Source organism: Pongo abelii, chromosome 19, assembly GCF_028885655.2.
Source record: "Pongo abelii isolate AG06213 chromosome 19, NHGRI_mPonAbe1-v2.0_pri, whole genome shotgun sequence".
Classification (NCBI taxonomy): domain Eukaryota; kingdom Metazoa; phylum Chordata; class Mammalia; order Primates; family Hominidae; genus Pongo; species Pongo abelii.
Window position 1 is genome coordinate 72,429,148 of NC_072004.2, and position 27,224 is coordinate 72,456,371.

At 55.4% G+C, this 27,224-nt stretch overlaps 2 protein-coding genes and 1 long non-coding RNA gene across 4 annotated transcripts in view; 1 reads left to right on the forward strand and 2 right to left on the reverse strand.

Moving 5' to 3' along the window:
- RAB5C (RAB5C, member RAS oncogene family) overlaps window positions 1–1,042 on the reverse strand; it is a 30,249-nt gene extending 29,207 nt beyond the window's left edge. Inside the window, exon 1 of one of the 2 annotated variants that reach the window (XM_054546239.2) lies at window positions 918–1,042. The gene's annotated coding sequence lies outside the window, so the exon portion shown is untranslated. 2 annotated transcript variants of the gene reach the window in all.
- Window positions 1,043–1,699: 657 nt separating this feature from the next.
- Window positions 1,700–2,954, forward strand: LOC134760491 (uncharacterized). Its single transcript, XR_010137995.1, has 2 exons — window positions 1,700–1,818; window positions 2,197–2,954. It is a non-coding gene; the product is annotated as an uncharacterized LOC134760491 (long non-coding RNA).
- Window positions 2,955–4,654: 1,700 nt separating this feature from the next.
- Window positions 4,655–27,025, reverse strand: KCNH4 (potassium voltage-gated channel subfamily H member 4). Its single transcript, XM_009251745.4, has 16 exons — window positions 26,322–27,025; window positions 24,249–24,482; window positions 23,788–23,934; window positions 23,557–23,684; window positions 21,514–21,757; window positions 21,033–21,190; window positions 17,270–17,477; window positions 15,594–15,788; window positions 14,964–15,163; window positions 11,780–12,029; window positions 10,920–11,164; window positions 9,924–9,962; window positions 9,400–9,752; window positions 9,022–9,128; window positions 8,041–8,114; window positions 4,655–6,255 (listed from the first exon to the last, which is right to left on the reverse strand). The coding sequence occupies exons 1-16, from the start codon at window positions 26,395–26,397 to the stop codon at window positions 5,860–5,862; spliced, it is 3,054 nt and encodes a 1,017-aa protein (XP_009250020.4). The 5' UTR covers window positions 26,398–27,025; the 3' UTR covers window positions 4,655–5,859.
- Window positions 27,026–27,224: the final 199 nt, after the last annotated feature.

Below are 27,224 nucleotides of genomic sequence, written 5' to 3' on the forward strand. Positions count from 1 at the left end.
GTGGGAAAGAGATGGCCCTTCAATTCCAGACTCCTCATTTTGGGTCTTATTCTCCTCCCTATAGACACACGGACAGCAGTCCCAAGAAAAGCAGTCCCTTTGAGGCGGCTGGGAAACCACTCACGTGCTCTGGGAGGACAGAACTGAGCCTGGAGCAAGGGGGGAGGGGAAAGAAGATAATGAATGGGCACATCCACCCTGATCTGTGATCTGTAGCTAGGATTGAGCAAACCTCAGCTAAATTCTTCAGAGGCAGGAAGAGAGAGACACTCAGAGAACAACATAACTAGAGGACAGGGCTGGGAGACAGAAGGGGCAAAGCAAGAAAACAGCTCATTTCTAGTAAGTGACCCAGACTTTAAACTCTGCTGAGGTCCTGGTTGGTTCTCTGGCTTGAGGAAAGAGAGGAAGTAAGGAGTTGCGGGAGCGCAAACACACTTCTGTGCGTGTGGAACGGTCTCACCCAGACGACCCCCCTCCCCCAAAGGAAATCGAGATATTCCTCTAGGGCTAGAGGGGACAACTGGTTTTGTGGGACAGGAGGAAGGAAAACGGCGACAGACAACACTCCCTGTCACTTCTAAAAGAGAAGAGGGACAGGTTCCTTCACACCTAGCAAAGATCCTCCGATTCTGGAAGCAGGGGGAGCGGAACTTAGGGTACCTCTCTCCCACAACCAGAATGGACAGGCCAGAGGACAGTCATAGCGGTTTCCTTAAGGCTCACGAAAGGCAGGTAAGCTAAGGAAAGAAGCTCCCCACCTCCTATGGCCCGACGCCTGGGGAACCCCTCAAGGGGGGCTACGGGTCGGGGGAGGGGTCAGTATCCCCCTAAACTGGGGCTGGGCGGGAGGAAGGGCTGCCCTGGAGATGCTTCAACGCAGGCGAGACACCAGGTCCTGGGACAAGCATACTCACGGCGGCTCCGGGGCGGCGGCGTTACTTGGGGCCGGGGCTCGGACGGGATCCGCTTCTCTCCCCCCCGGCGGTGTCCCAGGCTCCGGCCTCCACTTCCGCCTTTCAGCCGCTCCGGATCCGGATCTCCACCTCCGCCCCGCCCCTCAATACTCCCAGGTGATTGACAGGGCGAAGAGACCAATGGGAGGCACTCTTGGCCGACTTACCCAGCGGCGCCTGTAGGAACGCGGGAGCGGCCGTAGGGAGCGCGCGAGGGATGGCGGGACTTGTAGTTCGCAGCGCTGGGAGGAGTCAGTGGCTGCTTGGGACTTGGGCTTAGGATGCAGCCGGCTGACTGCGAGGCGGAGCCCGGCCGGAACTTTTTTTTTGTTTTGAGACGGAGTCTCACTCTGTAACCCAGGTTAGAGTGCAGTGGTGCGATCTTGGCTCACTGCAACCTCCGCCTCCCGGGTTCAAGCGATTCTCCTGCCTCAGCCTCCCGAGGAGCTGGGATTATAGGCACGCACCACCATGCCCGACTAATTTTTGTATTTTTTAGTAGAGACGGGGTTTCGCCATGTTGGCCAGGCTGCTCTCGAACTCCTGACCTCAGGTGATCCGCTCTCTTCGGCCTCTCAAAGTGCTGAGATTACAGGCCTGAGCCACCGCGCCCAGCCTACGGCCGGGAAGTTTTTAAGGCTAAGCCTTTCATCCGCGTCACCGCCGGTTCCGGACGCCCCGAGGGAAGGCGGGTGGTGGAGCGTTGGAAGAAGGCAGAGGATTGTGTGTGCAGAATTGGGAAAGAAAAAACGTGGTGCGAATGAATATGCACGCGAGGCCTCAGTCCTGTGAACTCGCTGATCTGGAGAAGCCCCTGTCTGCACTTTCCGCCCAGTTGCTCGGGGCGTGTGTGATGGGGAAGGTGAGGAAAGCGCTGCAGGAAGGGTTCTCTGCAGGATGCTGGGTGAGATCAAAGGTAGAGCTTCTGCCAGCACCTCCTACTTGCTGTGTGCGGGGGCCGGCACAAAGACCATCTCTGCCTCTGCCTTCCCCTGCTCCTAGCCAGGGTCAGCTCTTCTCTCTGACGCGGAATACAGAGCTGGACAACCTCTGCCTCGGCCCTCTCCATCCGTAAATAAAGACTAGAACCACCCCCACTCTGCACTCTCCCCCGCTATGGATCAGGAATATTTGTTTCTTCTGCTCCTCTCAATATGGATTGGGCCCGCTCCTGATTCCTCCCACCCTTACCTCTCAACACAAACCAGTACCTCCTCTTCTTTTGCATCTCACCCTCCAGGGACACTACTGAAAACCTGTGTGGAATCAAAGCTCACCAGAGACAGCTGTGGCCATTGTGCCTATAACGCCAACACCAGGCATATCCTGGAGCCTCAGCTGGAGAATTTACCTGTCTTGGACAACCTGCCACAAAACTGTGCCCACATCTGGTTCCATCTGGTCACCAGGGCATCTCTCTTTCTTACACCCATAACGCACAATCCCCACTTCCGCGCCAGTGATCATGAGAAGTGAAAAGGAAGAGGGAAGAGAGGGCTTGTTGGGAGGACAGAGGGGATGGGGCAGAGTGGGATTCCTAGCAGGTTCTGGCTGGTGACAAGCTCTTCCCCCAGCCCCCTTGCCATACCCAGCTCTGGAACAGTTCCTTATACAGGAGGGATGGGTAGTCCCCTAGGCCCACCTTTCCAAGGCTGGAGGTGGGCCAAAGCCAGGACTCTGTCCTTCCCACATACTGTGTGTGTATATGGCTGTGACTGGGGTGCAGGGGAGAGAAGGGCGTATAATAGGCCTATAGTGACTAATTAAGTTTCTTCCTCATCCCTGGGGCCCCTGGTGGTGTGAATGTGGTGCCAAGTAGATTGGCTGGTGCCTCTGCCCTTCCTAGAGATAGCAACTGGGCCCTGGGGTACAGCGAAGGTGAGGGTGGGGAGTGATTGCTGTGTTGGCTCCTCCAAAGCCCTGGGGCTCTCAGAGTAACCCCCAGAAACACCCAGAGCCAATAACTACAAAAATAAAGAGTTTATTTCCTATCCAAAAGTGAGCCCAGGGTGTTGGGTGGTAGAGGAGAGCTGGAGACCTGGGCGAGTTTTGGAGCAGATCAGGCCCTGAGTGAGACTATGTTGTAATGGGGGAGAACAGGCTTGGCAGCGGTCTGGGGTCAGGGAAAGGATAGGGAGTGCTGTTGGGATTTTTGAGTTGCTAGCAGCAGAAGAGACCACCTTGAGAGACAGCCTGCAGAGAGACAGAAACAGAGATGTTGACAGACCCACGCCTAGGAGTAGAAGCAGATATTACTGGGCCCAAAAAGCACCTGTTGGGCACGGGGACCTGGGAACACACTGTTAGGTAAGGCAGGGGTTGCAAACTCAACCCCTGAGCTCCACCCCGGACATTCCAAATTGGATGAGGCCCAGGAATCTGCTTTTTATTTTTTTATTTTTTTGAGCCTCCGCACCTGGCAGAATCTGCATTTTAATAGGAGCTCAGGTAGTTCTGATGGACACTCGTTTTGAGAACTCAAATACCCACAGAGACCAGATAAAAATTTCAAACAAGGGAAGCTAGCTGGGTGTCGGGAGATGATCAAGAAACGTGGTGACTGCAAAGTAGAGTGCAGAGCAGATCCCATCTAAAGAGGACAGTGGCCACCCAGCCCAGCTGATTGCCAATTATTGCCAGATGGAATGTTGGCCCACGGTAGCCCGAGGTCCTGAGATTTTTTTTGTTTTGTTGTTTTGTTTTGTTTTGTTTTGTTTTTTTGAGTAGGGTCTCACTCTGTCACCCAGGCTGGAGTGCAGTGGTGTGATCACTGCTCACTGCAGCCTCAACCTCCTGGGCTCAAGAGATCCTCCCACCTCAGCTTCCAGAGTAGCTGGGACCACATTCACACACCACTACACCAGACTAATTTTTTAATTTTTATAGAGATGGGTGGGGGGTGTCTTGCTATGTTGCCCAGGCTGGTCTTGAACTCCTGGGTTCAAGTCATCCTTCCACCTCAGCTTCTGGAGTAGCTGGAACCACAGGCACTCACCACTACACCTGGCTAATATTTATTTATTTATTTATTTATTTTTGAGGCGGAGTTTCACTCTTATTGCCCAGACTTGAGAGCAATGGCACGATCTCGGCTCACTGCAACCTCCGCCTCCCAGGTTCAAGCGATTCTCCTGCCTCAGCCTCCCGAGTAGCTGGGATTACAGGCATGCACCACCATGCCCAGCTAATTTTTGTATTTTTAGTAGAGATGGGGTTTCTCCATGTTGGTCAGGCTGGTCTCGAACTCCGGACCTCAGGTGATCCACCCACCTCGGCCTCCCAAAGTGCTGGGATTACAGGCGTGAGCCACCACGCCCAGCCTACACCTGGCTAATTTAAAAAATATTTTTAGGGCATGGTGGCTCACGCCTGTAATCCCAGCACTTTGGGAGGCTGAGGCGGGTGGATCATGAGGTCAGGAGATCGAGACCATCCTGGCTAACATGGTGAAACCCCATCTCTACTAAAAATACAAAAAAATTAGCTGGGCGTGGTGGCGGGCACCGGTAGTCCCAGCTACTCGGGAGGCTGAGGCAGGAGAATGGCGTGAACTCGGGAGGCGGAGTTTGCAGTCAGCCGAGATCGTGCCACTGCACTCCAGCCTGGGCAACACAGCGAGACTCCGTCTCAAAAAAAAAAAAAAATATATATATATATATATAAAATATATATATATTTTTTTAATAGAGATAGGGTCTTGCTATGTTGCTCAGGTGGATCTCAAACTCATGGGCTCAAGCGATCCTCCCACCTCGGCCTCCCAAAGGGCTGGGATTACAGGCATGAACCACTGTGCCCAGTGCTACATATTTTAGAGAAACTGGAATATCTGTATTCCTATATAACCTGTCTCTTTTTTTTTTTTTTTTTTTTTTTTTGAGACAGAGTCTCACTCTGTCGCCCAGGCTGGAGCGCGGTGGTGTGATCTTGGTTCACTGCAACCTCTGCCTCCCGGGTTTAAGCGATTCTCCTGCCTCAGCCTCCCGAGTAGCTGTTATTACAGGCATGTGCCACCACGCCCGGCTAATTTTGTATTTTTAGTAGAGACGAGGTTTCTGCATGTTGGTCAGGCTGGTCTTGAACTCCTGACCTCAGGTGATCCGCCTGCCTCGGCCTCCCAAAGTGCTAGGATTACAGGCGTGAGCCACCACCGCACCTGGCCCTGTCTCATTTTTAATATTGGAACTAACTCATATTTTGAAAATAATGCTGTGAGAGCTGAAGAGTACCTATCTGGAGCTATCCGTTTGTTTCCTGTGTGGGCTGTGGGATGAGGTGAGCCTCTCTAGCCTGGGCTCATGGTGGGCAGGGTGGAGCCATTTCTTATGGGAACAACCCATAAGAAATCATGGGTTGTTCAAATTCCAAGCAACATCTCAAACCTACCCGTCTCTAGGTAACATTGCTCTTAAGGTCTTCAGCAGAGACCCAGGGGCTGAGACAGAAGACCTCACAATATCACTAAGCTATCTTCAGGCAAAATCCTACAACCTGTCTCTCTTGCTATAGACGCTAAGATCCTGCCTGGTCTTGCCTTCATGTCCTAGGCTGGAGCTGGGTCCCTTGCCCATCCCCTCTGCTCCCCCATCTCTACCTGCCTCCAGGTCGTGGGGAGAAAGTAGGATCTCATCTGCCCAGCCCAATGGGCACTGCGGTTCATCTCATGCCTGCTGGGTTCCACAGCCCTCAGGTGGCTCCCCTCACAGAGGGGGAGGTTGGGGAAGGTTTGGAAAAGGGAATAGCATCAGAGGTAACCACGCTTGGTTAAAAAGTCCAGAAATCCAGAGCCAACCAGGCCAGCTGGTGGCTGCTGACCCCAAGGCAGGTAGCCAAGGGGCCCAGGTCCTCCCTGAGTGGTGAGCGGCAGCGCCCACCCCAGACAGGCCTGGGCCCTGGGCCAGGGTCAGTGGAACGTGTCTGACCTGGACTGGAAACTGTGCCTCAAGAGGCTTGGGGTTGGGGGTGAGGCCTCTGGCACTGGAGAGGGTCCCAGAGGGTCAGGCTCTGAGGGGTAGGGGGGCAATATGGAAGGTCTCAAGTCCAGGAGCGCAGTCCCTGTCTCCATGGTCCCCACACTGGCTGGGCAGTGAACTTCAGCAAGCGTAGTATCCTGGAGGCTGGGTGGTGGTCTGGACGCACAAGGAGAGAGGCATGGGGGCCTCAGCTGTGGACAAGGAGGGTCTGGGGTCCAAGCGGAGCCTGCTGGGTGGCCTGGGGGACCCAGCCTGGCCTGCAGCAGGCCCATGATGTGCCGCAGCTCCCGGCTAAGCTGAGACACCTCCTGATTGAGACGAGAGATCTGTTGAAAACACATCGAGTTGTTTCACAGGTGCCACAGTAATAACAAGGTGCACCCCCCTCTCCAGTTTACAAAGCTCTTTCGCAGCCACTTTCTGCTCATGGCCACCCTGGGAAAAAGGCAGGATGAGGGTTATTTTTGCCTAGATGGAAAATGCCCCAGTCTCTTTCCAGAAAGGATTTGGGGCAGCAGATATTGCTATTCCTCCCCTACACACACACGTGCGCGCGAGCTTTCCCAAGATGTCAAAAAATGTGCTCAAAGAGGCCACACATCTGTGAAGTGACAGCCTTATTATTCTCAGCTGATCCCATCGCACAAGCTCAAGGGTCTCTATCAGTGCTTTTCACACTTCAGCGACTATAGAATCAACTGAGAAACTTTTGAAAAGGCACATTTCTGGGCTCCGCCCCAGACATTCCCAATCCTAAGAGGCCCAGAAATCTGCACTTAATAGGTTGTCAGGTAGTTCTTTTTCTTTTTTCTTTCTTTCTTTCTTTTTTTTTTTTTTGTTTTTGAGATGGAGTTTCACTCTGTCGCCAGGCTGGAGTGCAGTGGCGCGATCTCGGCTCGCTGCAAGCTCTGCCTCCCGGGTTCACGCGATTCTCCTGCCTCAGCCTCCCGAGTAGCCGAGACTACAGGCGTGTGCCACCAGGCCCGGCTAATTTTTTTTGTATTTTTAGTAGAGACAGGGTTTCACCGTGTTAGCCAGGATGGTCTCCATCTCCTGACCTCGTGATCCACCCACCTTAGCATCCCAGAGTGCTGGGATTACAGGCGTGAGCCACCGCGCCCGGCCTATCAGGTAGTTCTGATAGATACTTGTTTGGGAACCACTGGCCTAGAGCTGAGGGATGCCTGAGGCCTTGAGCGGACTTGCCCTCAAGCTTGCTGAACAAGCGCCAGCCCCGCCCAGGCCCCAGGGCCTGAAACAGCCCAGGCACCGCCCCTCTGGGATGCCTGATGTTTATCAGAACACAGGGAAGGCCGGCTCCCAGGGGCTGGGCCTGGTTGCTCTGTGGTGACAACTCTGAGATCCCTTGGGGAGGAGGCAGAGGCTGTGCCTCAGCATATAGAATCTAGGTTCTTCCTGGACAGAGTTCAGACATCTGGATCCAGGTCCCCCAGGCCTGAAGGCCTCTCAGCCTCCCTGTCCCCTGCCCCCACATCTGCTTAGCACTCATTACCCACGGCTGGGGTAAGGGAAAGAGGTGGGGCCTGGGCAGGAAAGAGTCCTACAGTGGTGGAGGGAGAAGAGATCCTCTTATCAGGCTGGGAAACTTGAGCCAGTCGGGGAGGAAGGGAACCAACTGGTACTGAGTGCCTACGACATGCCAGGGACTGGACCAGGCACATATGCACTCTCATTTCATCCTTAAAACTCTGGGAAGCACATATTACTATTTCCCCATTTTAGATGTGGAAATTTAAGTTCAGAGCAGTTGTGGGACTTGCCCAAGGTCATCTAGCTAGCGTGAATATCTCTTTTTTTTTTTTTTTTTTTTTTTTCTGAGACAGAGTCTTGCCCTGTCGCCCAGGCTGGAGTGCAACGGTGTGATTTTGTCTCACTGCAACCTCCGCCTCCCAGGTTTAAGCAATTCTCCTGCCTCAGCCTCCCGAGTAGCTGGGACTACAGGTGCCTGGCTAATTTTTGTATTTTTTAGTTGAGATGGGGTTTCTTCATGTTGGCCAGGCTGGTCCCAAACTCCTGACCTCAAGTGAGCCACTGTGTCGGGTCTGAAATGCTGTTATATCAGGCGCATCTCTGAGCCAGCCCCAACCCACCTCCTGGTTCAGCCGGCAAACCTTTTCCTTCACCTCCTCAGCCTCACTGGCCAGTTCTGGGCTGGGCCTGGTCCCTGCAGGGTGAAGGGATGCAGGTGAGTTCATGGAGCATTAATACCTGAGCCTATAACTTGGGCTGGAATCCTCCTGTCATTGGGCAGGCGGAAAGCAGGGGGAGACAAAGCTCTAGGGTCTGTGAGATGGGAAACCTAAACTCCTTAGCCTGGTTTTGAGGCCCCTGTGTAACTCTCCAGCCTCATCCTGCCCCTTGCCCCACCTTGGTACAGAGCTTCCCTTTGGTGTCTGAACACAACATCCCTCTGGTTTTCATGCCTTTCAACAACTGTTTTTTTTTTTTTTTTTGAGATGGGGTCTCACTCTGTTGCCCAGGGTGGAGTGCAGTGGTGTGCTCTCAGCTCACTGCAACCTCTGTCTCCCAGGTTCAAGCAATTCTCCTGCCTCAGCCTTCCGAGTAACTGGGATTACAGGTGTGCACCACCACGCCTGGCTAATTTTTGTATTTTTAGTAAAGATGGGGTTTTGCCATATTGGCCAGGCTGGTCTCGAACTCCTGACCTCAGTTGATCCACCCTCATCAGCCTCCCAAAGTGCTGGGATTTACAGGCATGAGCCACCATGCCCAGCTCAATAACTGTTTTGCTCCACTCTTCAAGATCCCACCCACCCTTTAAGAAGCAACCCAAGCATCCCCTCCTCTACAAGGAAGTCGAGTGGGCACCTTCCTTTTCTACCACAGAGTCCTGTTCTTGTCTGTCATGGTATTTAGCATCTGGAATTGTTTATCTGTGTACAGAGGTGTCTCCCTGCTAGACTCACTCCAAGAGCATGGGCCAGGTCTGTTTTATCTGTGTATTCCCAGGATGGCACCTGGCACATGGTAGGCCCCTACTACATATGGGATGGCTGGACAGGTAGATGGGCAGATGGATGACGGGGTTGAAGTCCACTGTTGGCCCTTACCTGTAGGGGGCGCCTGAGAGCGGGGCCTTGGCAGCTCAGGCCTCCTGCTGAACCGGAATGAAGGGGCCTCAGCTGTGCTGCCAGAGTCCTCAATGCCATCCACTATCCTGGGGACAGGGCAGTGCTCATCAGCACCATGGGGTGAGGGTAAGGGCCAGAGCAGAGCAGACAGAGGGGGACTGGGGGCAGCAGTGCCAGGGGGCGGAGCAAGAGCGGCAGTGAAAGTGGGTTGGGGTTGCAAGCTGTGGTTGGAAGGGTGCGGTGGGCACACGGGCAGAGACGGGATGGAGCACTGTTTGGAACGCCAGGGATAGAGCCCAGAGAAGGTTCTGGAAGCCAGTAGGGGTTTTGGGAAAGCAGGGAAGGCTGGCGTCTCACCGGGGACTGAGGTCCGGAGGTCCAAAGGTTCCCAGTGGGGGAATGAGAAGCTGAGGGGGCTTCCAGGCAGCAGAGCACCTGGGGGGGCCGTGAGGGGAGGCGCTGTGGCCCTGGCCAGCCAGGGCAGGGGACAGGGATGGGGATAAGGAAGGAGAGGAGACAAGGGCTGAGAATGGGGGCAGCTCGTCGCCCAAAAGGCTGACCAGGGAGCCCCGAGGCCGTGCTGGGCTGAGGTTGGGCAGCAGGAGGGGCCGTCGGGGCCTGGGACCACCCCCAGGCTCCGCGCCACTCTCGGCCTCTGTGATGGATGGCAGCGTCTTGTCTGAGGAGGAGCCGAGGCTTTCTGAGCGGGGCTGCGGGCAGAGGGGGCAGCTGATGTCGCAGGACAGTGAACAACAGACCCCTTCATTAAGTAAGAGCCTTCGCCGGCGGATGCAGCTCCCCATCCAGGGAAAGGGGGATGCTGCTACCCATCTCACCCTCTCCCCAAGGCAATTCAACCCCACCCAGGACGTGGGTGTTACCTGGGAGAGGCGAGGGGATCGGGAAAAGCGGCTGAGGCCCTGTGGGGACATAGGAGAGTTCAAGCCCACTCCTGCCTTCCCGTGGCCATAGCGCAGACCCTCCCTGTCCCACCCAACAGTGTTATGGGGTTGAGAATGTGGAGTCTTTTGTGGAGCTGAGTCAGAAACTACAACTCTAACTCAAACAAACACTGCATAGCAAAGTGAGACTGAAAAGCAGCAAAAGACCAAGGCCCAAGGTGTAATGTACAGGCCTGGCCCAGAGCCTAAAACAAAGTGGACTCAGGAGACATTTGGTGAGAAAAGAAGAGGAAGCCCCAGGGCATGATGCCCCGTCCAGAGAGGGGCTTGAAAGAGGAGCACATGAGGGGGTTGTTTCTAAAGGCAGGAGCCTGGCTGGGCATGGTGACTCACGCCTGTAATCCCAGCACTTTGGGAGGCTGAGGCGGGTGGATCACCTGAGGTCAGGAGTTCGAGACCAGCCTGGCCAACATGGCGAAACCCCATCTCTACTAAAAATACAAAAATTAGCCAGGCATGGCATGCACGCCTGTCATCCCAGCTACTTGGGAGGCTGAGGCAGGAGAATCACTTGAACCCGGGAGGCAGAGGCTGCAGTGAGCCGAGATCGCGCCACTACACTCCAGGCTGGGTGACAGAGCCAGACTGTCTCAAAAAAACAAAAACAAAAACAAAGGGAGGGTCCTTTGAAGGAGTCAGGAGTCTGGAGTGGGGCTGAGGGGTGGTCAGCAGATGGGGCAGTAGAGTTGGGAGTAGAAGGCGATGAGAGACGGCCAGGGCCCTGGGTGATGGCCAGTGTAGTGTCAGCGGGGTTGGAAGGTATGAAGCAGGTAAGGGGCAATGGAGGAGGGTGCCTGGGCTTTAGGCATGATGTTTTTAGGGTGGAGGGAGGTTCATGGGACTCTCAGGCTGGGAAGGTCTGCTTTGGAGGAAGGGACTCTGGAAGGATGGTGGTCATCAGGGGTGTGTACATACACTGGTGTCAGAGCCCTGGCGCAGGTTGAAGGTGAGGTCCCTGGGCAGGCCAGCCCGGAAGGCAGCTCCATACTCAGGATAGAGCCTCAGGACCTCAGCCAGCCCTTGGCTGCTCAGCTGCTGCAGGCCACAGTAGGTCAGAGCTTTCACATCAGCGCTGGTCTTCAGCACAAAGCTTGGGTCTGCTCCCAACCCAGGCTCCTGCCCCGGCTCAGGGATATCTGCTCCAATCAGGTCCCCCTTCCCTGTAGGTAAGGGATGGGGACAGTCAGCTGGAGCAGTGAGAACAAAAGGATATCAGCTGGAGGTGCTCAGTGGATTTGAGGGGTGGTCAGTGTGTTTGAAGGATGGTTGAAGGTGGGCCAGTCAATGGGATTGGTGGAAATAACCAGTGGAATTGGGAAAAGGTCAGTGGAGAATGACTGGTAAGGTTGGGAGACAGTCAGTGGGAGTGAGTAGGGCCAGAGGAACGATCAATGGAATTGGGTGATAAAAATCACAATGGCCGGAGGGGTCAGGTCAGTTAGAGGGTAAAGGTGAATGGAGTTTAGGGTCACTGGGGAAAGGTCAATGGGGTTGGGAAGTGGAGCAATGGGAAAGGATCAACTGAGCTGGGGGACAGTCACTGAGAAGGGTTGATGGGTTGAGGGATGCCCAAGGGGATTAGGGGAGAATCAGAGGGGAATTGTCAAAAGGGGATGGCCGTAGGGCGGAGGGACCGAGAGAGTACTCCTCAGCAGGAACTGTAGGTATCCATGAGGGGTATCCCATTCCCTAGAATCTTGGCCATTCCCAAGTCCTCAGCGGGGGGAGCGGGGGGTGGTTCCGGGGTGGGTAGTAGGAGGTGATGGTGTCCTTACCCAGGATGGCCAGCACCATGTTGTCTCGGAGCACCTCAAACGAGCCGGAGCAGACATAGTAGTGTGCCTGCAGGGCATCCCCACGGCGCAACAGGTACTCGCCCGGAGCGCAGAACGAGGTCTTGATGTGCAGCGATAGGGCCCGCAGGCAGCCCCTGCTTGCTGCCCCGAACAGCGGCAGCTGCAGGATCTCCCGATTCAGGTGCATAGCAATGTCAGCTCTCAGCTCGTCTGGGAAGTCACGCAGTAACTGCATAAGGGGCATAGGTCATTCTGGCCATCCCCCTGCAGCTACTACTTGAGTCTACAAATGTGCTGAGCTGTCTTCAAAGAGAGAATTCCTCTTGCCCTTTCTTTGAAGTCACCCATTCCAGACCTTCAGTACAACCTCTGTGTCTAACCTCAATTTTGCTTGCTGCATGAACCTCACAACCCAATTTCAGGGGCAGAGACCAGGTCTTCTCCCATCAGTTCCCTGCCTTTGGCTACATGCTGGTCACTTAACCCCATCATTCAGAAGCCATCCCTTGGGGGTCAGCCTTCAACTGGGAGTCAGGAGACCAGGAGTCAGCTCGGCTCCTAAGTCCCTGTGGACCTTGGGCAACCCATTTCCGTTTTCTGGGCCTCAGTATCCCAGTCTGTATCTCAGTCTGTAAAATGCAGAGTTGGTATTAGACCGTGGGCACTACCAATGACCTCTTATGGCCACACTCCATGTTCACATCCTCATATGGAGCCCCTTGGCCACCCTGGCTTGTTGAACTCTCCCCTTGGCCCCCCTGGGCTCCTGTGAGGGTTTTCCTCCTGGTTCCTCCCACGTCTCCCACTGCTCACTTCCTCATTTCCTCCCAGGCTCCTCTTCCTCAGCCAACACCCTGGACTCTCACTTTCCGCACTCTCCCTGCATCATGGCAACTGGCCCCATGGCTTCCCTACTACCTGAGTGCCCTGAGCCCTAACTCTGGGTCCAGACCTGATTTCTTTTTTCTTTTTTTTTGAGGCAGAGTCTCGCTCTGTTACCCAAGCTGGAGTGCGGTGGCACGATCTCAGGTCACTGCAACCTCCGCCTCCCAGGTTCAAGTAATTCTCCTGCCTCAGCCTCCCGAGTAGGTGGGATTACAAGCATGCACCACCACGCCCAGCTAATTTTGTATTTTTAGTAGAGACGGGGTTTCACCATGTTGGCCATGCTGGTCTCAAACTCCCAACCTCAGGTGATCTGCCTGCCTCAGCCTCCCAAAGTCCTGGGATTACAGGTATGAGCCACCGCACCCAGCCAAGAGCTGATTCCCATCTACCTACTGGGCAACCTCTCTCTGGACCTCCCCCAGGCACCATACCCTCCCCTTGGCCTGACCCGGGACTCTCACCTTCATCCCAAAGCCCATCTTCCCCCTGTTACACCTCCATCCCCACCCTTGGCCTAAGCCAGAAAACTGGGAGTCACTCTGAGCTCCTCTCCGGCAACCAGCAGGAGATCACCACGTCCCACAGATCCCATCCTCAGAGATACCTCACCAATCCATTCCCTCTAAGTTCCCCACACCACACCCCAGCCTAAACATTAAGCAGGATAAAATCTAAATTCTAGGCCATCCCTGAGCTGGGCCTGCTGCCTCCCAGCCCATATCGTACCCTCCTGCCCTGCCTTCTCCCTCCGCAGCACTCACATGCCTGTTCCTGCAGGCTTACTGAGCCACTTTCAGTTCCCTAAAGCGCTCACTCTGCTCTTTTGTGCCATCACTTCTGGCCTGTGTTCCTAAGGCCATTTCTACCTGGGATTGCCACCTTCCTTGACGTCTTCCCACCCAGGCACAACGAGGACCTGAAGGCACTGACATCCCTCCTTTACAGCCCCATTCAGTGCCGCACTCTCTGTTCATCTTTCTGCCTCCCTCACCATTCTGGGTCTCCCTGAGGGCCAGGGCTGGGTGTCATCATCTCTAAGCTCTCTGTGCCCAGCACCAAGGCTGGCCCAAAGCAGGCACTCACGAAATGTTGGCAGAAGGGAGACTCACATCAGCTGGGCCCTGAGCTCTTTCATTCCCATATTCAAGTGCAAAGAAACAAGAATTTGGCCGGCTGTGGTGGTGCACGCCTGTAATCCCAGCAAATTGGGAGGCTGAAGCAGGTGTATCACGATGTCAAGAGTTCGAGACAAGCCTGACCAACATGGTGAAACCCCGTCTCTACTAAGAATACAAAAATCAGCCGAGCATGGTGGCAGGTGCCTGTAATCCCAGATACTCAGAAAGCTGAGGCAGGAGAATTCCTTGAACCTGGGAGACAGAGGTTGCAGTGAGCCGAGAGCACACCACTGCACTCCAGCGTGGGCGACAGAGCAAGACTCCTCGAAAAAAGAAAAAAAAAAAGAAACAAGAATTTGTATTTTGGGTGAATGTGTGCCCTTGTGAACAATACCTCACCCCCTGGGCCCTGTTTGCCTCCCTTTTATTTTATTTATTTATTTTTTATTTTTATTTTTATTTTTGAGACAGAGTCTCGCTCTGCTGCCCAGGCTGGAGTGCAGTGGCACAATTTCGGCTCACTGCAAGCTCCGCCTCCTGGGTTCAAGCCATTCTCCTGCCTCAGCCTCCTGAGTAGCTGGGACTACAGGTGCACGCTGCCATGCCCAGCTAATTTTTTTGTATTTTTAGTAGAGATGGGGTTTCACCGTGTTAGCCAGGATGGTCTCGATCTCCTGACCTTGTGATCCGCCCGCCTCAGCCTCCCAAAGTGCTGGGATTACAGGCGTGAGCCACTGCGCTCAGCGCCTCCATTTTATTTATTTATTGTTTTTGAGACAGAGTCTAGCTCTGTCACCCAGGCTGGAGTGCAGTGGCATGATCTTGGCTCACTGCAGCCTCTGCCTGCCTGGTTCAAGTGATTCTCGTGCCTCAGTCTCCCTAGTAGCTGGGATTACAGGCGTGCACCACCACAGCTGGCTAATTTTCATATTTTTAGCAGAGACAGGGTTTCACCATGTCACCCAGGCTGGTCTTCAACTCCTGACCTCAAGTGACCTGCCCGCCTCAGCCTCCCAAAGTGCTGGGATTACAGGTGTGAGCAGCCGAGCTCGGCCTGCCTCCATTGTAAGCCACCGGGGCAGCGACCCCTTCCCCACCCCACTGCAGGGCCACGCAGAGGGCAGGGCGAGGGCAAGATGGGAGACCCTGAACGCTACCTCGTTGGCGTCGATGCCGCTGTTGACGGCCCACGTGGTCTGGAAGTATTCGAGCATGCGCTGCTTGAGCGGCCGCGGCAGGCGGTGCACACGGATGAAGTCCTTGAGGTCCTTCATGCGGCTGTGGTAGAGCGAGCGGCGCGAGTACATGCGCTGGATGATGGCTGTCACGTTCCCGAACACCACAGCGTGCATCAGGGCTGCAGCAGCAGCAGCGGGCCTGTCAGGGGTGGCCACCCCTCTGGCCACCTCCCCAGCTCCCAAACCCACCCTGTCCTGGACCAAGAGCCAGCGGGCTCCTGTGTGCCTACCGGGTGCCAGGCACTAGACTAAGGGTGGGGAATAGGAAGTGATCCAGAGATGGGTAACACCCCATGCTCCTCTCAGGCCTCCCCACCATTAGGTCATGAACCTGGGTTTCCCATCCCCTTTGCAAGAGTCCACGCCTGTTTGTGGCATCCCCAGGGCCAGCACATAGTGGGCACTCAGGAAACGTCCATGAATGAATGCGTGACTGTCTGGACTTGGGTAGACACCTCGGGCAGATGTCTTGCCCTCTCTGGGCCTCAGTTTCCCCGTGCACGCTGGGCTTCGCAGGGCCCCACTGAGGCGTGGCAGGTCTGGCCTCACCGCCTATGAGCATCGTGCAGATGGAGAAGATCTTCTCGGCGTCGGTGTTGGCACACACGTTGCCAAAGCCCACGCTGGTGAGGCTGCTTAGAGTGAAGTACAGTGCCGCGATGTAGGCGCTGCGCCGCGATGGGCCGCCCACCGAGCCATTGACATAGGGCACCTCCAGACGCTTGCCCAGCTCATGCAACCAGCCTGCAGGGTGGACGGATGCAGGGAGCCCTGGCTGTGCCAGCAGTGGAGAACCAGGGTTCCCTGAGCCACCTACGCTTGACCTTCGGCAAGTATTTATATACGGGTTGGCACAGGAAATGTGGGGAGTGGCCTGGGCCTGTGTCTCCCCATGGTGCATTGGTTACAGTTGCATTCCAAGGCCGCCAACTCACTACATTGCTGAGTGTTCAAAGGCTCCTGAAACTTTCTAATAGTTTATCGTGCACCTGCTGTATACAAAGTGTTGGGGAATTGACCCAGCCAAACACTCTTCCTGCCCTGGTGGAACCTATAGCCTGGAGGGGAAAGAGACATGACATAAATCATTACAGGTGGGAGGTGAGCTCCTGGAAGGAAAGTATTGTATAGGGTGTGTTAGGAATCCTAATAGGTTAGGGAAAGCCAACCCATTGGCAGTTGGGGGTTCTGGACTTGGTGCCTGGAAGGCATGCTCCTTAGGACAGGACATTTTGGTTTAGACACATGGAACCGAAGGAACATTGGTTCCAAGTGAGGCAGGGAACAGAAAACCCATCTAGGTAGACAGGGAAGACAAAAGAGGGAGGATTCCAGAGAGGAAAACAACATGTTCCAGGCCCAGCATGAGAAAGCAGTATGTCCTGGGCCCAGGGGAGAGGCTGGTGTGGCTGCAGCGCAGGGAGCACGGGAGAACAGGAAGGCAGGTGGGGAGAGAGGGGCTGCCCAGGGTGTGCAGTGAGTGTGGACTTCATTTGGAGGGCAGTGGGAAGCCACTGAAGGAATCCCAGAAGGAGTGTGGCGGGTCAACGTTGAATCCTGGAACACCCATTTGGCTGTGGTGAGGATGGTGGTTGTGGGGGGGATGAGAAGGGGGTTGGAAGATCAGTAGGGAGGCTATTGCACAGGCCTGGGTGAGAAAGGGAGGTGGAGTGGACTGGGAAGGGGCAGAGAGGATGGAGAGAAAAGGCCAGATTCACGGGACATTTGAGAGGTGGTATTGATATGGTGGGCTAGGTGTGGGGTAAAGGAAAGGGAGGTGTCAGGGACCATGCCCGGGATCTGACAGGCCTTTCAGAGGGATTCCAAGGGACTGGGGCTGTCTCCTGGCACATGGCCATGAAGCTTGGAGAAGGAGGGATTGATGGGGGCAGAGATGCCAAGCTCTTTCTGGGACTTTTCACGTGCTGCTCCTTCTGCCTGAAACACACCCCTCCACCCTCAGAGTGTTTCCTGCGTTGTACTTTGATCACTATCACTGGTCTTGCTCCCCCGCTAGGCTGTGAGTTCCCCCCAACCTGCCCCCCAAAACAGAGCCCTTGTCTGCAAATCAATATTCCCACGCTTGATCCAGAAAGAGCTCAACGCATGTTTGTTGGATGGATAGAGGAATGTGGGATGAGGGGTGTGGGTACCGGTGGAGGCATCAGCTTGGGGATGGGACAGGTGGACAGGTGGTCTGTGAAAGTTTGGGGTCGGTGGCTCACCAATGTCCCAGAGCAGCGGGTCATTGGCCTCCATCTCCCGGCGCCCGATGACATACCAGATGCAGGCCATCCAGTGGGCAAGGAGTGCAAAGACTGACATGAGCAGCGTGAGCACCACAGCACTGCACTGAGAGTACCGCTCCAGCTTTTGCAGCAGCCGCAGCAGCCGCAGCAGCCGCACTGTCTTCAGCAGGTGCACCAGCGAGGTCTGCGGGAAGGTGGCGGGGGAGGCTGTCAGCAGGCACACCTCCTCCGAGCCCTCAGAGTCCCCTCCCAGGGCCTTCCCACCGGACACCCTGGAGCCAGGGCAGGCTGCAACAGGAAAGACGTCCTTGCTGTCCTGAGAAAGTAGCCAGGGGATTGCAGCAGGAAGGGAATAATAACAATAAAACAAACAGTGGCTAACGCTTTGTAATTATTATTATTATTTTTTTTTTTGAGAGTCTCGTTCTGTAGCCAGGCTGGAGTGCAGTGGCGAGATCTCAGCTCACTGCAACCTCTGCCTCCCAGGTTCAAGCAATTCAAGATTGCCCCAGCCTCCCTCCCCAGCTAATTTTTGTATTTTTAGTAGAGATAGGGTTTCACTACGTTGGCCAGGATGGTCTCGATCTCCTGACCCCATGATCCACCTGCCTCGGCCTCCCAAAGTGCTGGGATTACAAGCGTGAGCCACTGTACCCTGCCTTAGTAAGTACGTTCTATGTGCTTAGCCAGGCACTATGCTAAGCATTTGTAACCTTATTTAACAACACACACACACACACACACACACACACACACACTTTTACCTTTAGTTCAATTATCATCATCATTCCCAATTTGCAGATGAATGAATTAAGGCTCAGAGAGGCTAATGACTTGTTCAAGGTCACAGACCAAGGACATGATAGAGCTGGAACTCAGGGTGGGCAGCTGGGCTAACTGACACCACAGTCCACCTTGTGCTGTACGGCCACTAAGCACTGGGAGATGGTAGGCGAGCCAGCCCTGGTCAGAGTCAGGTGATAGGCAACAGTCTCTGTAGAGCCCCAGTGGCGACAGCAGCAATTGTGATGGGGACCCCCCTTCAAGACATGGAGAAGCATAGTGGAGTGGGGACAGGCAAGGACTTGAGGGCTGGGGGAGGTTTATGGACACTTCCTCTTGTGGATCGGCTGCAGATGAAGAGTCAAGCAGAAGAGTTGAGGGGGCAGGAGAGCAGGGACTGAGGGAGCCTGGGCTGTGCTGGGGGTTGATGGAGATAATGGTACCTAGTAAGTGTCCCATATTCACTAATATTACCCCAAGTACCATCTGCATTGTGGTTATCAATATTGATTAGCCCTTCAATCTTGGAGATGGGCAGGGCTTATCTTCTGGGTGGGAGCAGCCTGGCAGCTAGGACTGGAGGCTCTGGGGCAGTGCCTGGGGAACTTGGTACGAAAGCCCCTCACTGCCCATTCCTGGGCCTCCAGGAACATTCCCCACAGCCCTGGCCGTACACTGCTCCTGGACCACCTTGTGCAATTTTTCTCTAATTTTAGGTGAAGGAACTGGAAAGGAGATGGCTCTGATTCCTCCACATGGACCCTCGCCAGGATTTAATGCCTGCCCCCAGCTCCCAGAGCCCTTGACTGCAAGCTTGAGTTCTTCAGGGCTTCCCTCAGTCAGCTGCCCTTGGGCCCCACTCTCTTGGGGATACTCCTGTCATTCTCCTTGGACTAGAACATCCAGGCCTGGCTCCTTCAAGTCTGCAGCTCTGCCAGTGCCTGCTCATCTTCTGTCTCTGCTCTACCTCTCTCTGGCCCCCAGGGGTATTCCTCATCTCACCAGACCATCCACTCAGGGGCCCTGGTTACCTGGGAAGCAGGGTGGTATGTTGGAAAAAATACTAGACTGGAAGTTTAGAGATCTGGTTCTTTTTTTTTTTTTTTGAGACGGAGTCTCTGTCGCCCAGGCTGGAGTGCAGTGGCGCAATCTCGGCTCACTGCAAGCTCCGCCTCCCGGGTTCAGGCCATTCTCCTGCCTCAGCCTCCCGAGTAGCTGGGACTATAGGCACCTGCCACCATGCCTGGCTAATTTTTTTGTATTTTTAGTAGAAACGGGGTTTCACCATGTTAGCCAGGATGGTCTTGATCTCCTGACCTCGTGATCCGCCCGCCTGGGCCTCCCAAAGTGCTGGGATTACAGGGTGATCCACTGCACCCGGCCAAGCTGGAGTGCAGTGGAGCTATCTTGGCTCACTGTAACCTCCACCTTCAGGACTCAAGCAATTCTTGTGCCTCAGCCTCCCGAGTAGCTGGGACTACAGGTACGCACCAGCACACCCGGCTAATTTTTTGTGTTTTAGTAGAGACGGGGTTTCACCTATTGCCCAGGGTGGAGAGACCTGGTTCTAATCTCCTGCCTGCCCCTGCTAGCTATGTGACCTTCAGCAAGTCACTGAACCTCTCTGAGCCTCTGTACCTACCTCTGAAAAAGGATAAGGATCTGCCCTGAAGGGTCCCCGTGGGGCTCCCATGTGATGATGAGTGTGAAAGAACACAGGGAACTGTAATGTGCTCCCAAAGGGACCTGAGAGGAGGGGCAGGGGGCTCTCTATAGTCTCCCACTCCCCAGCTGATGGTGCCTGGTGGGCATAGAGGGGTGGGCGCACTCCTGGGGAGGGGTAGGGAGATCTGCTCAGAATGGTCAGAGCCTCGAGGCAGACGTACACACATGCACGTGTGTGGGAGCGTGCACACACGTGTGCACAGCCAGGAGAGGAGGCCCACAGCCCGTTGGCGGCTAGTTAAATTCGGCTGCGTGTAGGTGGTTTCCTGCTATAGCTGAGTGCAGGGAGAGAGCACACAAGGAAACTGCTCCCCACTTCCCCACCCCACACCCAAGGGGGCCTGGGGACGCGGGGTAGCACTGCCCCACCCTGGACTTGAGAAGACCTACTATCTGCTGGCTGGGGCCACAGATGACCACTCAGAGCACCTCCAGAGTGTCCCCAGGGATCTGTGAGGACTCAGGTCCTGGCATTCTTTGCCTCTGAATTCACCTCACAGCCTCTACCTTCTTGTCTAGGTTTACTATGCTCCCCCAAATGCTTGCTGTCCTCATCTCCTGCCAGCTAAATCCTACTCACCCTTTAAGGTCTAGCTATACTCCCGCCTCCCTCAGGAAACCTTCCCAGACCCCTCCAGCCTCTGCCCAACAAGGGCGCTTTTGCTTCCCAGGTGCTGGCCAGACTTCAGATCATTTTTACACACACTCATGTTCCAGCCTGGAACTCCAAGGTCAGCCCAGCCCCTCTGTAGCATACCCGGGCCCCATCTTCCACCCCCATTCACCTCTTCTGTCCCTGATGTGCTCTGCGGCATTCCTGCCCCCTCACCAGTTTAGCTGTTTAGAGGCTGAACTGTTCCCTTTCCCCACGGTGGCCATGCCCCACACAGTGCTTTGCAGACAGCTAAATGCTCATCAGTTGTTTGTTAAATAAAAATGTGAAAAGTACCACTCATTTGGCATCAGACCAATGCCGCCTTGGTAGCCATAGTTAGCTTTTCATTTGTCTCAGCTTACCTCAAAGATTGTGAGCTGAGCTCCCCAGGATCACAGACCCTCCGGGATCCTCCCAGTACCTAGCACAGGGCTATGCCCAGAGCAGGTGCCTGATAAATATCTGCAGATGGATTGATGGGAAGGGGCATATCTGGGTTTGGGGTCAGTCCCTTCCTGGAAGATGCTGTGCTGAAGTTGGGAGGTTGGGCTGGATGGTGGGACGGAGGTCACTCACCACGGTGATGTTGAAGACGTAAAGCAGGTCAAAGGGCAGAGCAGCAATAAGGTCAATGAAGAACCAGGTGGCCAGGTAGTGGAGGCCAATGGAACGAGGAGCAGAGATTACCTGGCCGGACTGGGACACATAGGTGGTGCGGAAGTTCAGGATGATATCTGGGGGTGCAAGAGGCTATTACTGGGGGGCCTTGGCCAAGGGGTCAAGAAACTGAGAAAGCTGGGAACAAGCTTTGGAGACCCAGACTGGAGGAGGAGGCAGGCATGGAGAGATAGATTGGGCTTCTGGCTGGTCCTTAGGGAGGACATGTCACAAGGCTGAAAGCTGCGGGGAGCAGGACACATGGGCCATTGGGACTTAAAGATGCAGAAAGGGAGGGGCTCTGAATGCCTGGGTCATGTGGGCCCCAGGAGTGGGTGAGGCTTGGCCAAGTGGATCCCCCAAGCCGACCCTCCAGGGTAGGTGAGGCAGAGGGTCTGACCCAGGATGAAGAGCATCTCCACGGCGATGTCGCTGACAAGGGTGTGTCGCGAAGTGATGGGGGTGTCATCGTCGCCCGAGAAACAGACGTTGTAGGGGACGGTGACCGCAACGTAGAAGGTGGCAAGGAGGATAAGGCCGTCCCAGATGGCCTTGGGGACGCTGTAGTGGAGGAGGAGGCAGCGAGACCCCCCCACGGAGGCCACCTTGTACTCGGGCACTGATGGCTTTGGCTCAAACACGTTCTAAGGGGAGAGGGGTGGCGGTTGGGGACACTTGAGGGAAAGAGGAGCCAAGATGGGGGGTGGGAAAGGCAGGGGATGGGGAAAGGGAGCAGGTGGGCACAGCAAGGGCACTTTCGACCATGAAAGGAGATAGAAGGCCAGGAGAGGGGCACAGAGGCTGACACCTGACATTTTCTTCTCCTGCCAAGTACTTCCCAGGCCCTCCTCCTTTTCTTTCTTTCTTTTTTTTTTTTTTTTTTTTGAGATAGGGTCTTGCTCTTTGCCCAGGCTGGAGTGCAATGGCGCGATCTTGGCTCACTGCAAACTCCGCCTCCTGGGTTCAAGTGATTCTCCTGCCACAACCTCCCAAATAGCTGGGACTATGGGAGCATGCCACCATACCTGACTAATTTTTGTATTTTTAGTAGAGATGGGGTTTCGCCATGTTGGCCAGGCTGGTCTCGAACTCCTGACCTCAGGTGATCCACCCACCTCAGCCTCCCAAAGTGCTAGGACTACAGGCGTGAGCCACTGTGCCCAGCCCCAGGCCCCTGTTTGAACCAATCATGTCTTGTCAAGGGTATTTATAAGGCTTGACACTCACCCAACTTGATTTTTACATTTTTAAGTTTAGAGACAAGGTCTCACTCTGTGCCCAGGCTGGAGTGCAGTGGCACCATCATAACTCACTGCAGCCTTAAACTCCTGGGCTCAAGCTATCCTCCTGCCTCAGGCTCCAGAGTAGCTGGGACCACAGGCATGCACCACCATACCCAGATAATTTTTTTTTTTTTTGAGAGTTTCACTCTTGTTGCCCAGGCTGGAGTGCAATGGCACAATCTCGGCTCACCGCAACCTCCGGCTCATGGGTTCAAGTGATTCTCCTGCCTCAGCCTTCCGAGTAGCTGGGATTACAGGCATGTGCCACCATACCCGTGTAACTTTGTATTTTTAGTAGAGATGGGGTTTCTCCATGTTGGTCAGGCTGGTCTTGAACTCCAGACCTCAGGTGACCCGCCTGCCTCAGCCTCCCAAAGTGCTGGGATTACAGGCATCAGCCACTGAGCCTGGCCTCCAGATAATTTTTAATTTTTTTTTTTTTAGAGGAGGGGTCTCACTATGTTGCCCGGGCTGGTCTAGAACTCCTGGCCTCAAGCAATCCTCCTGCCTTGGCCTCCCAAAGTGCTGGGATTACAGGCATGAGCCACTGTGCCTGGCCCAACACTCATCCTACTTGAGAAGAAGACTATGACAAATCGGCACGTGCCCTAGCTTGAGGGGTACTTAACTTCTCCCTTAAGTTCCTCTTGGGTTCTGGGGGCCCAGTGGGGGCTGGGTATATCCCAGCAGGGAGCAGAGGCTGGCATAGCCCACCGCATTCCCTGTACCCCTAACAGAGGGTTGGGGACTCAATCCCCTGGCTTGGTCAGGATCCTAGGAGGTGGTATACAGGTCTAGATGCCAGGCCTGCAATGAGGGCTTTCTCCCTAGAACTATAGCAGCTTGCAATTTCACCATCCATGGTATAACCCTATCACCCCCGGGCAGGTGAGGTCATTGCTGCTAGAGCAATGTGACATCATCGGAGCAAAGTAATGTCAATCACCTAAGGGAATGAGGGAGATAGGGATAGAAGGATGTTGGGGGAGGATATAGGATGGAGCATATACCTTATAGAGTAGTATATGGGAAATGGGTGGGCAGAGGAGCAAGCCAAGGAGGGACACCAGACAGACAGGGAAGCGGGGAGACAGTGGCAGAGGTGCCTCAGAATCAAGGCTGGAGGACTTGGGAGATGTTGGGTTGGGGGTGGGACTCACATTATTGGCCTTCATGCCTCCCTGGCCCCGGCGGCCAAAGTGGCCGGTCAGTCGGTGTAGGACAGTACGGCTCCGTCTTCTGGCAGACCGAAATTTCCAGGTGGCTCCCCTTCTACCAAGGGAGTTTTCTGTTGGGAAGAAAGGTGCAGAGATACATTGGGGCACATCCCTTGCGGCTGGTTAGGTGAGGGCTTCTGATCATTCACACTGCCCGTCCGGACTTGCTGTTACCGTGATTACTGTCCCCGCGGCCTCCTTGGGGGCCAAGTCCTGGGCTTCCACTTTGAGTGATATCCTTGAAGGAAAAGAGGAACAGCACGACCTCCCCCATCTCATTCTTGATGGGCATCATGTCCAGGAGGCACCAAAAGGCCGAGCCTGTAGGCAAGGAGAGAGGGAAGGGAGGAGCATGGGCAGCCCCGTGGCATGCCTTTCTCCTTATCCCCCTCATCCTCCTAGACATAGTTAAGAGCTTGGCAAAGCAAGAACCAAAAGGAACCTCAGAGATTCTGTCAGCTGATTCCTTCATCTTTCAAATGGGGGAACCCAGGACCGAGAGGTCAGGGATACTCTCCGTCACAGTCAGCTTGTGGCAGTGTGGGGACAATCACTCAGACTCCTACTGTGCCCAGTGCCCTCTGGATAAGGCTAGGGGTCTAGGCAGAGCTGCAGGGTGGGGTGGGCCCCCTCACCATCCTTGCGGTAGAAGCAGATTTCAGCGCGGTGCTCCTGGTGGCCCTCCAGGGCTTTGTGCAGACGCTGCAGGGCTGGCTCACTGGTCTCTGGGCCGTAGAGGAAACGGCAGCTGCAGGTCTTCTGCATGACCTCGGTGCGACCGTAGCCCGTGAGCTCACAGAAGCCGTCGGAGCAGTAGACGATGGGAAAGCCCCGTGTGCCCTGTGCGTTGGCCAGCAGGAAGTTGCTGTCTGTGGGAAGAAGAGGTCAAGGTCAGGTCAAGGCTGGGAGGCAAGCTAGCTTCCAGGTGGGCAGCACTTCCTCTAAGTTGGGGTTAGAAGTCACAGAGCCAGAAGGTTCCCAGGTTTCCATGTTGCTCCTGACCCCACTTTGGGATATTCTGAATTGAGAATAGGAGAAGATGGAGCAAAGTGACAAGGACTTAAGACAGGACTTAAGCAAGGTCTAATGGGGAGTTGGAGAAGGACTCCAGGAGGTCATGCCATCCGTCCCCCTGCCTTCCAACTGGTGAGCTGTCACTGTAGAAGGCAGTATAGCATGGTGAGTAAGAGCCTGGGCTCCTGCAACCCTCCACTGCCACTTACTAACTGTGTGACCTTGGGCAAGTTGATGACCTCTTCTGTGCCTGAGGCTTCCTTATTTGCAAAGTGGCGTAATAGGCCTTCCTCACATGGTCGTTGTGAGAGTTACATGAGTTAACTTGGGGAGAACAAGTCTAGCACATGGTAAGTGCTACTCTGAGAAGGTGAAATTTTTTCCCCACGTTCACTTGGCTTTCTTCCTGTTACGGAGTAAGCAGGGCAGAGATTCTGATGACACCACACCCATTTATTGATAGGAAACCAAAAGGCAGAGATTATCCAAACTCACAGATCTCCTTAGTGTGGAGGCAGACAGTGATGAGTGCTGTCCTCCTTCCCTGCCTTCCAGGGAAGTCCACTTTTTAGCATTCTTGTAGCTGCTTTCAGGGGATCTGCCCCAGTGCTCAAAGTCTAATGGGAGAGGGCATTGAGCATATAGCTCCAGCAACCCTCAGCAGCAGAACCCGAGCTGTCTCCCTCCAGCACCGATGGGTGGGAGGCCCGGGGGACTCCTGTGGGCCATCCAGGGACAGAGACTCAGCTAAGAGATGGGGCCCGTGACACAACCAGTCCTGGTGCTCTAGGAGGGATGACTGTCTGGGGGCAGGGAGGCTGATGGGGACACTGAAGGTGCCTGGGAGGCACTGGGCTCTGGGCACAGCCTCCTTCTTCCATCCCAGGGCCTGTTGCCCCGGTGATGGGCGCTATGGAAACAAGGTGGGGGGGAAGAGGGTAGGGCCCCGCGGCTCAGTTTCCGCCCTCGGGTACCGCTCCCCCACCATCCAGATCCCGGCCAGGGTTCCCGAGGGAATGGCGGGGTTGGGGGAGGTGAGGGCGGGGAATCTCTGGGTTCCAGAGTGGGAAGAGGGAATGGCGGGAGAAGAGGCGGGGAAGGAGTGATGTGGCTGTCCAAGGTGCTGAACCTGAAACCCAAGCTGCGTTGGGCGAGCTGGGAGTTCCCACCGTCGCACAGACCGCTCCCCTCCTCCTGCCTCATCCACCTTAGACACTGACGCCCCACGATTTGGGGGCGCGCGACCTCAATCCAAACTAGGTCCTGCTGAAGTCTGATCTTTTCTCCTTTTTTTCTGGAGGTAGTGGGAGCTGGAGTCTGGGAGCAGACCCCAGAATGCCCGGCCACTTTGCCCCACTTCTGTGTCTCGGATACCCCCATATACGCCCCCAGCACAGCTCTGCCCGAGAGTGGGCGGCTCCAAAGGCCCCTCCTCCGCTCTGCCGCACAAAGAGCGTCTTCTGCCTCGAGTCACACCCCCTAACCTTGGCACCCGTGCTCTCGGCCCTTTCCCCTCCTCCCCTCGCAGGGCACTCCCCGCCCTGTTCCTGCACCGCGGCTTTGGGAGTTCCTAGACCCGCACCTCCATTCTCTCCCCTCGCCTCGGGTCTCACCATGTCCAGGAGACCCGAGACGGCCCCGAGAAGACTTGGCCCCCAGCTCGAACCTCAAGCCCCGACCTCCGTCCCACTCACGCGTTCCGTCAAAACGGGTGGCGATGGTGTCCAGGAAGGTGTTTTGCGGGGCCAGCAACCCCTTCATGACCGGCATGGCCTCGGGGCGTGGGTTCAAGGCGCGGCGCTGGGGAGCTTTCAGCGCGGCCGGGCCGGAGGGGGCTCTCTGTCGGAGGGGCCGGGGCGCCCCATGCGCCCGCCTGCCTCCTCCCCTCCCTCTTACTGCCGCTGCCGCTGCCGCCGCCTCTGCTCCGAACCCCGTAGCTCTAGGCTCGGCTCAGCGCCGTTTCTGTCCCCCGCCACCTCCCCACGGGCCAGGTTCTTCCCCTCGGGCTCGGCCCGCACCCGCCACGTGGCCCCACACGGGGAGGGGCCGCTAGCGACACCCGCACCCCTCTGGGCAGCCCTCCTCCCAGAGGGGAGCGGCCCACGCGTGTCTCTCGGGGAGAGAATTCGGGGCACGCCCACCGGGAGGGGAGGCCTGAAATGATGGGCGGGGCTTGAATAACAGACCCGCCCTCTTCCATGGTGGCCACGCCCCCACACGTGGTTCCCTGGCTGCTCCTTGTGGCTCCACCTCGCGGGTTTTCCCGCGCGCGCCGTCCACGCTGGGCTGGTGTCTGGTTCACAGTGCCGCCTACTGGAGTTGAGGTATTTCGCAGCACCCCCAGGCCAGTAGCTCCAGTTTGAGATGGCAAGGGTTAAGAGGCTAGTTTGCTGGTAGAGAATGGACAATGGGAAGGCTTGAAACCCCAACTCTAGAAAGCACCACTCTTACCTCCCGCCTCAGTTTTCCCAAGACACCCTGGCGAACTCTGCCTACTGAGCACACAGCATGGTGGAATGAAAAGAGCTTTGGAGTCCACCAGGTAGAGTCCCAGCTCTAGACACGAATCGTGTGATAGCCTCTCCAAGCCCACTTTC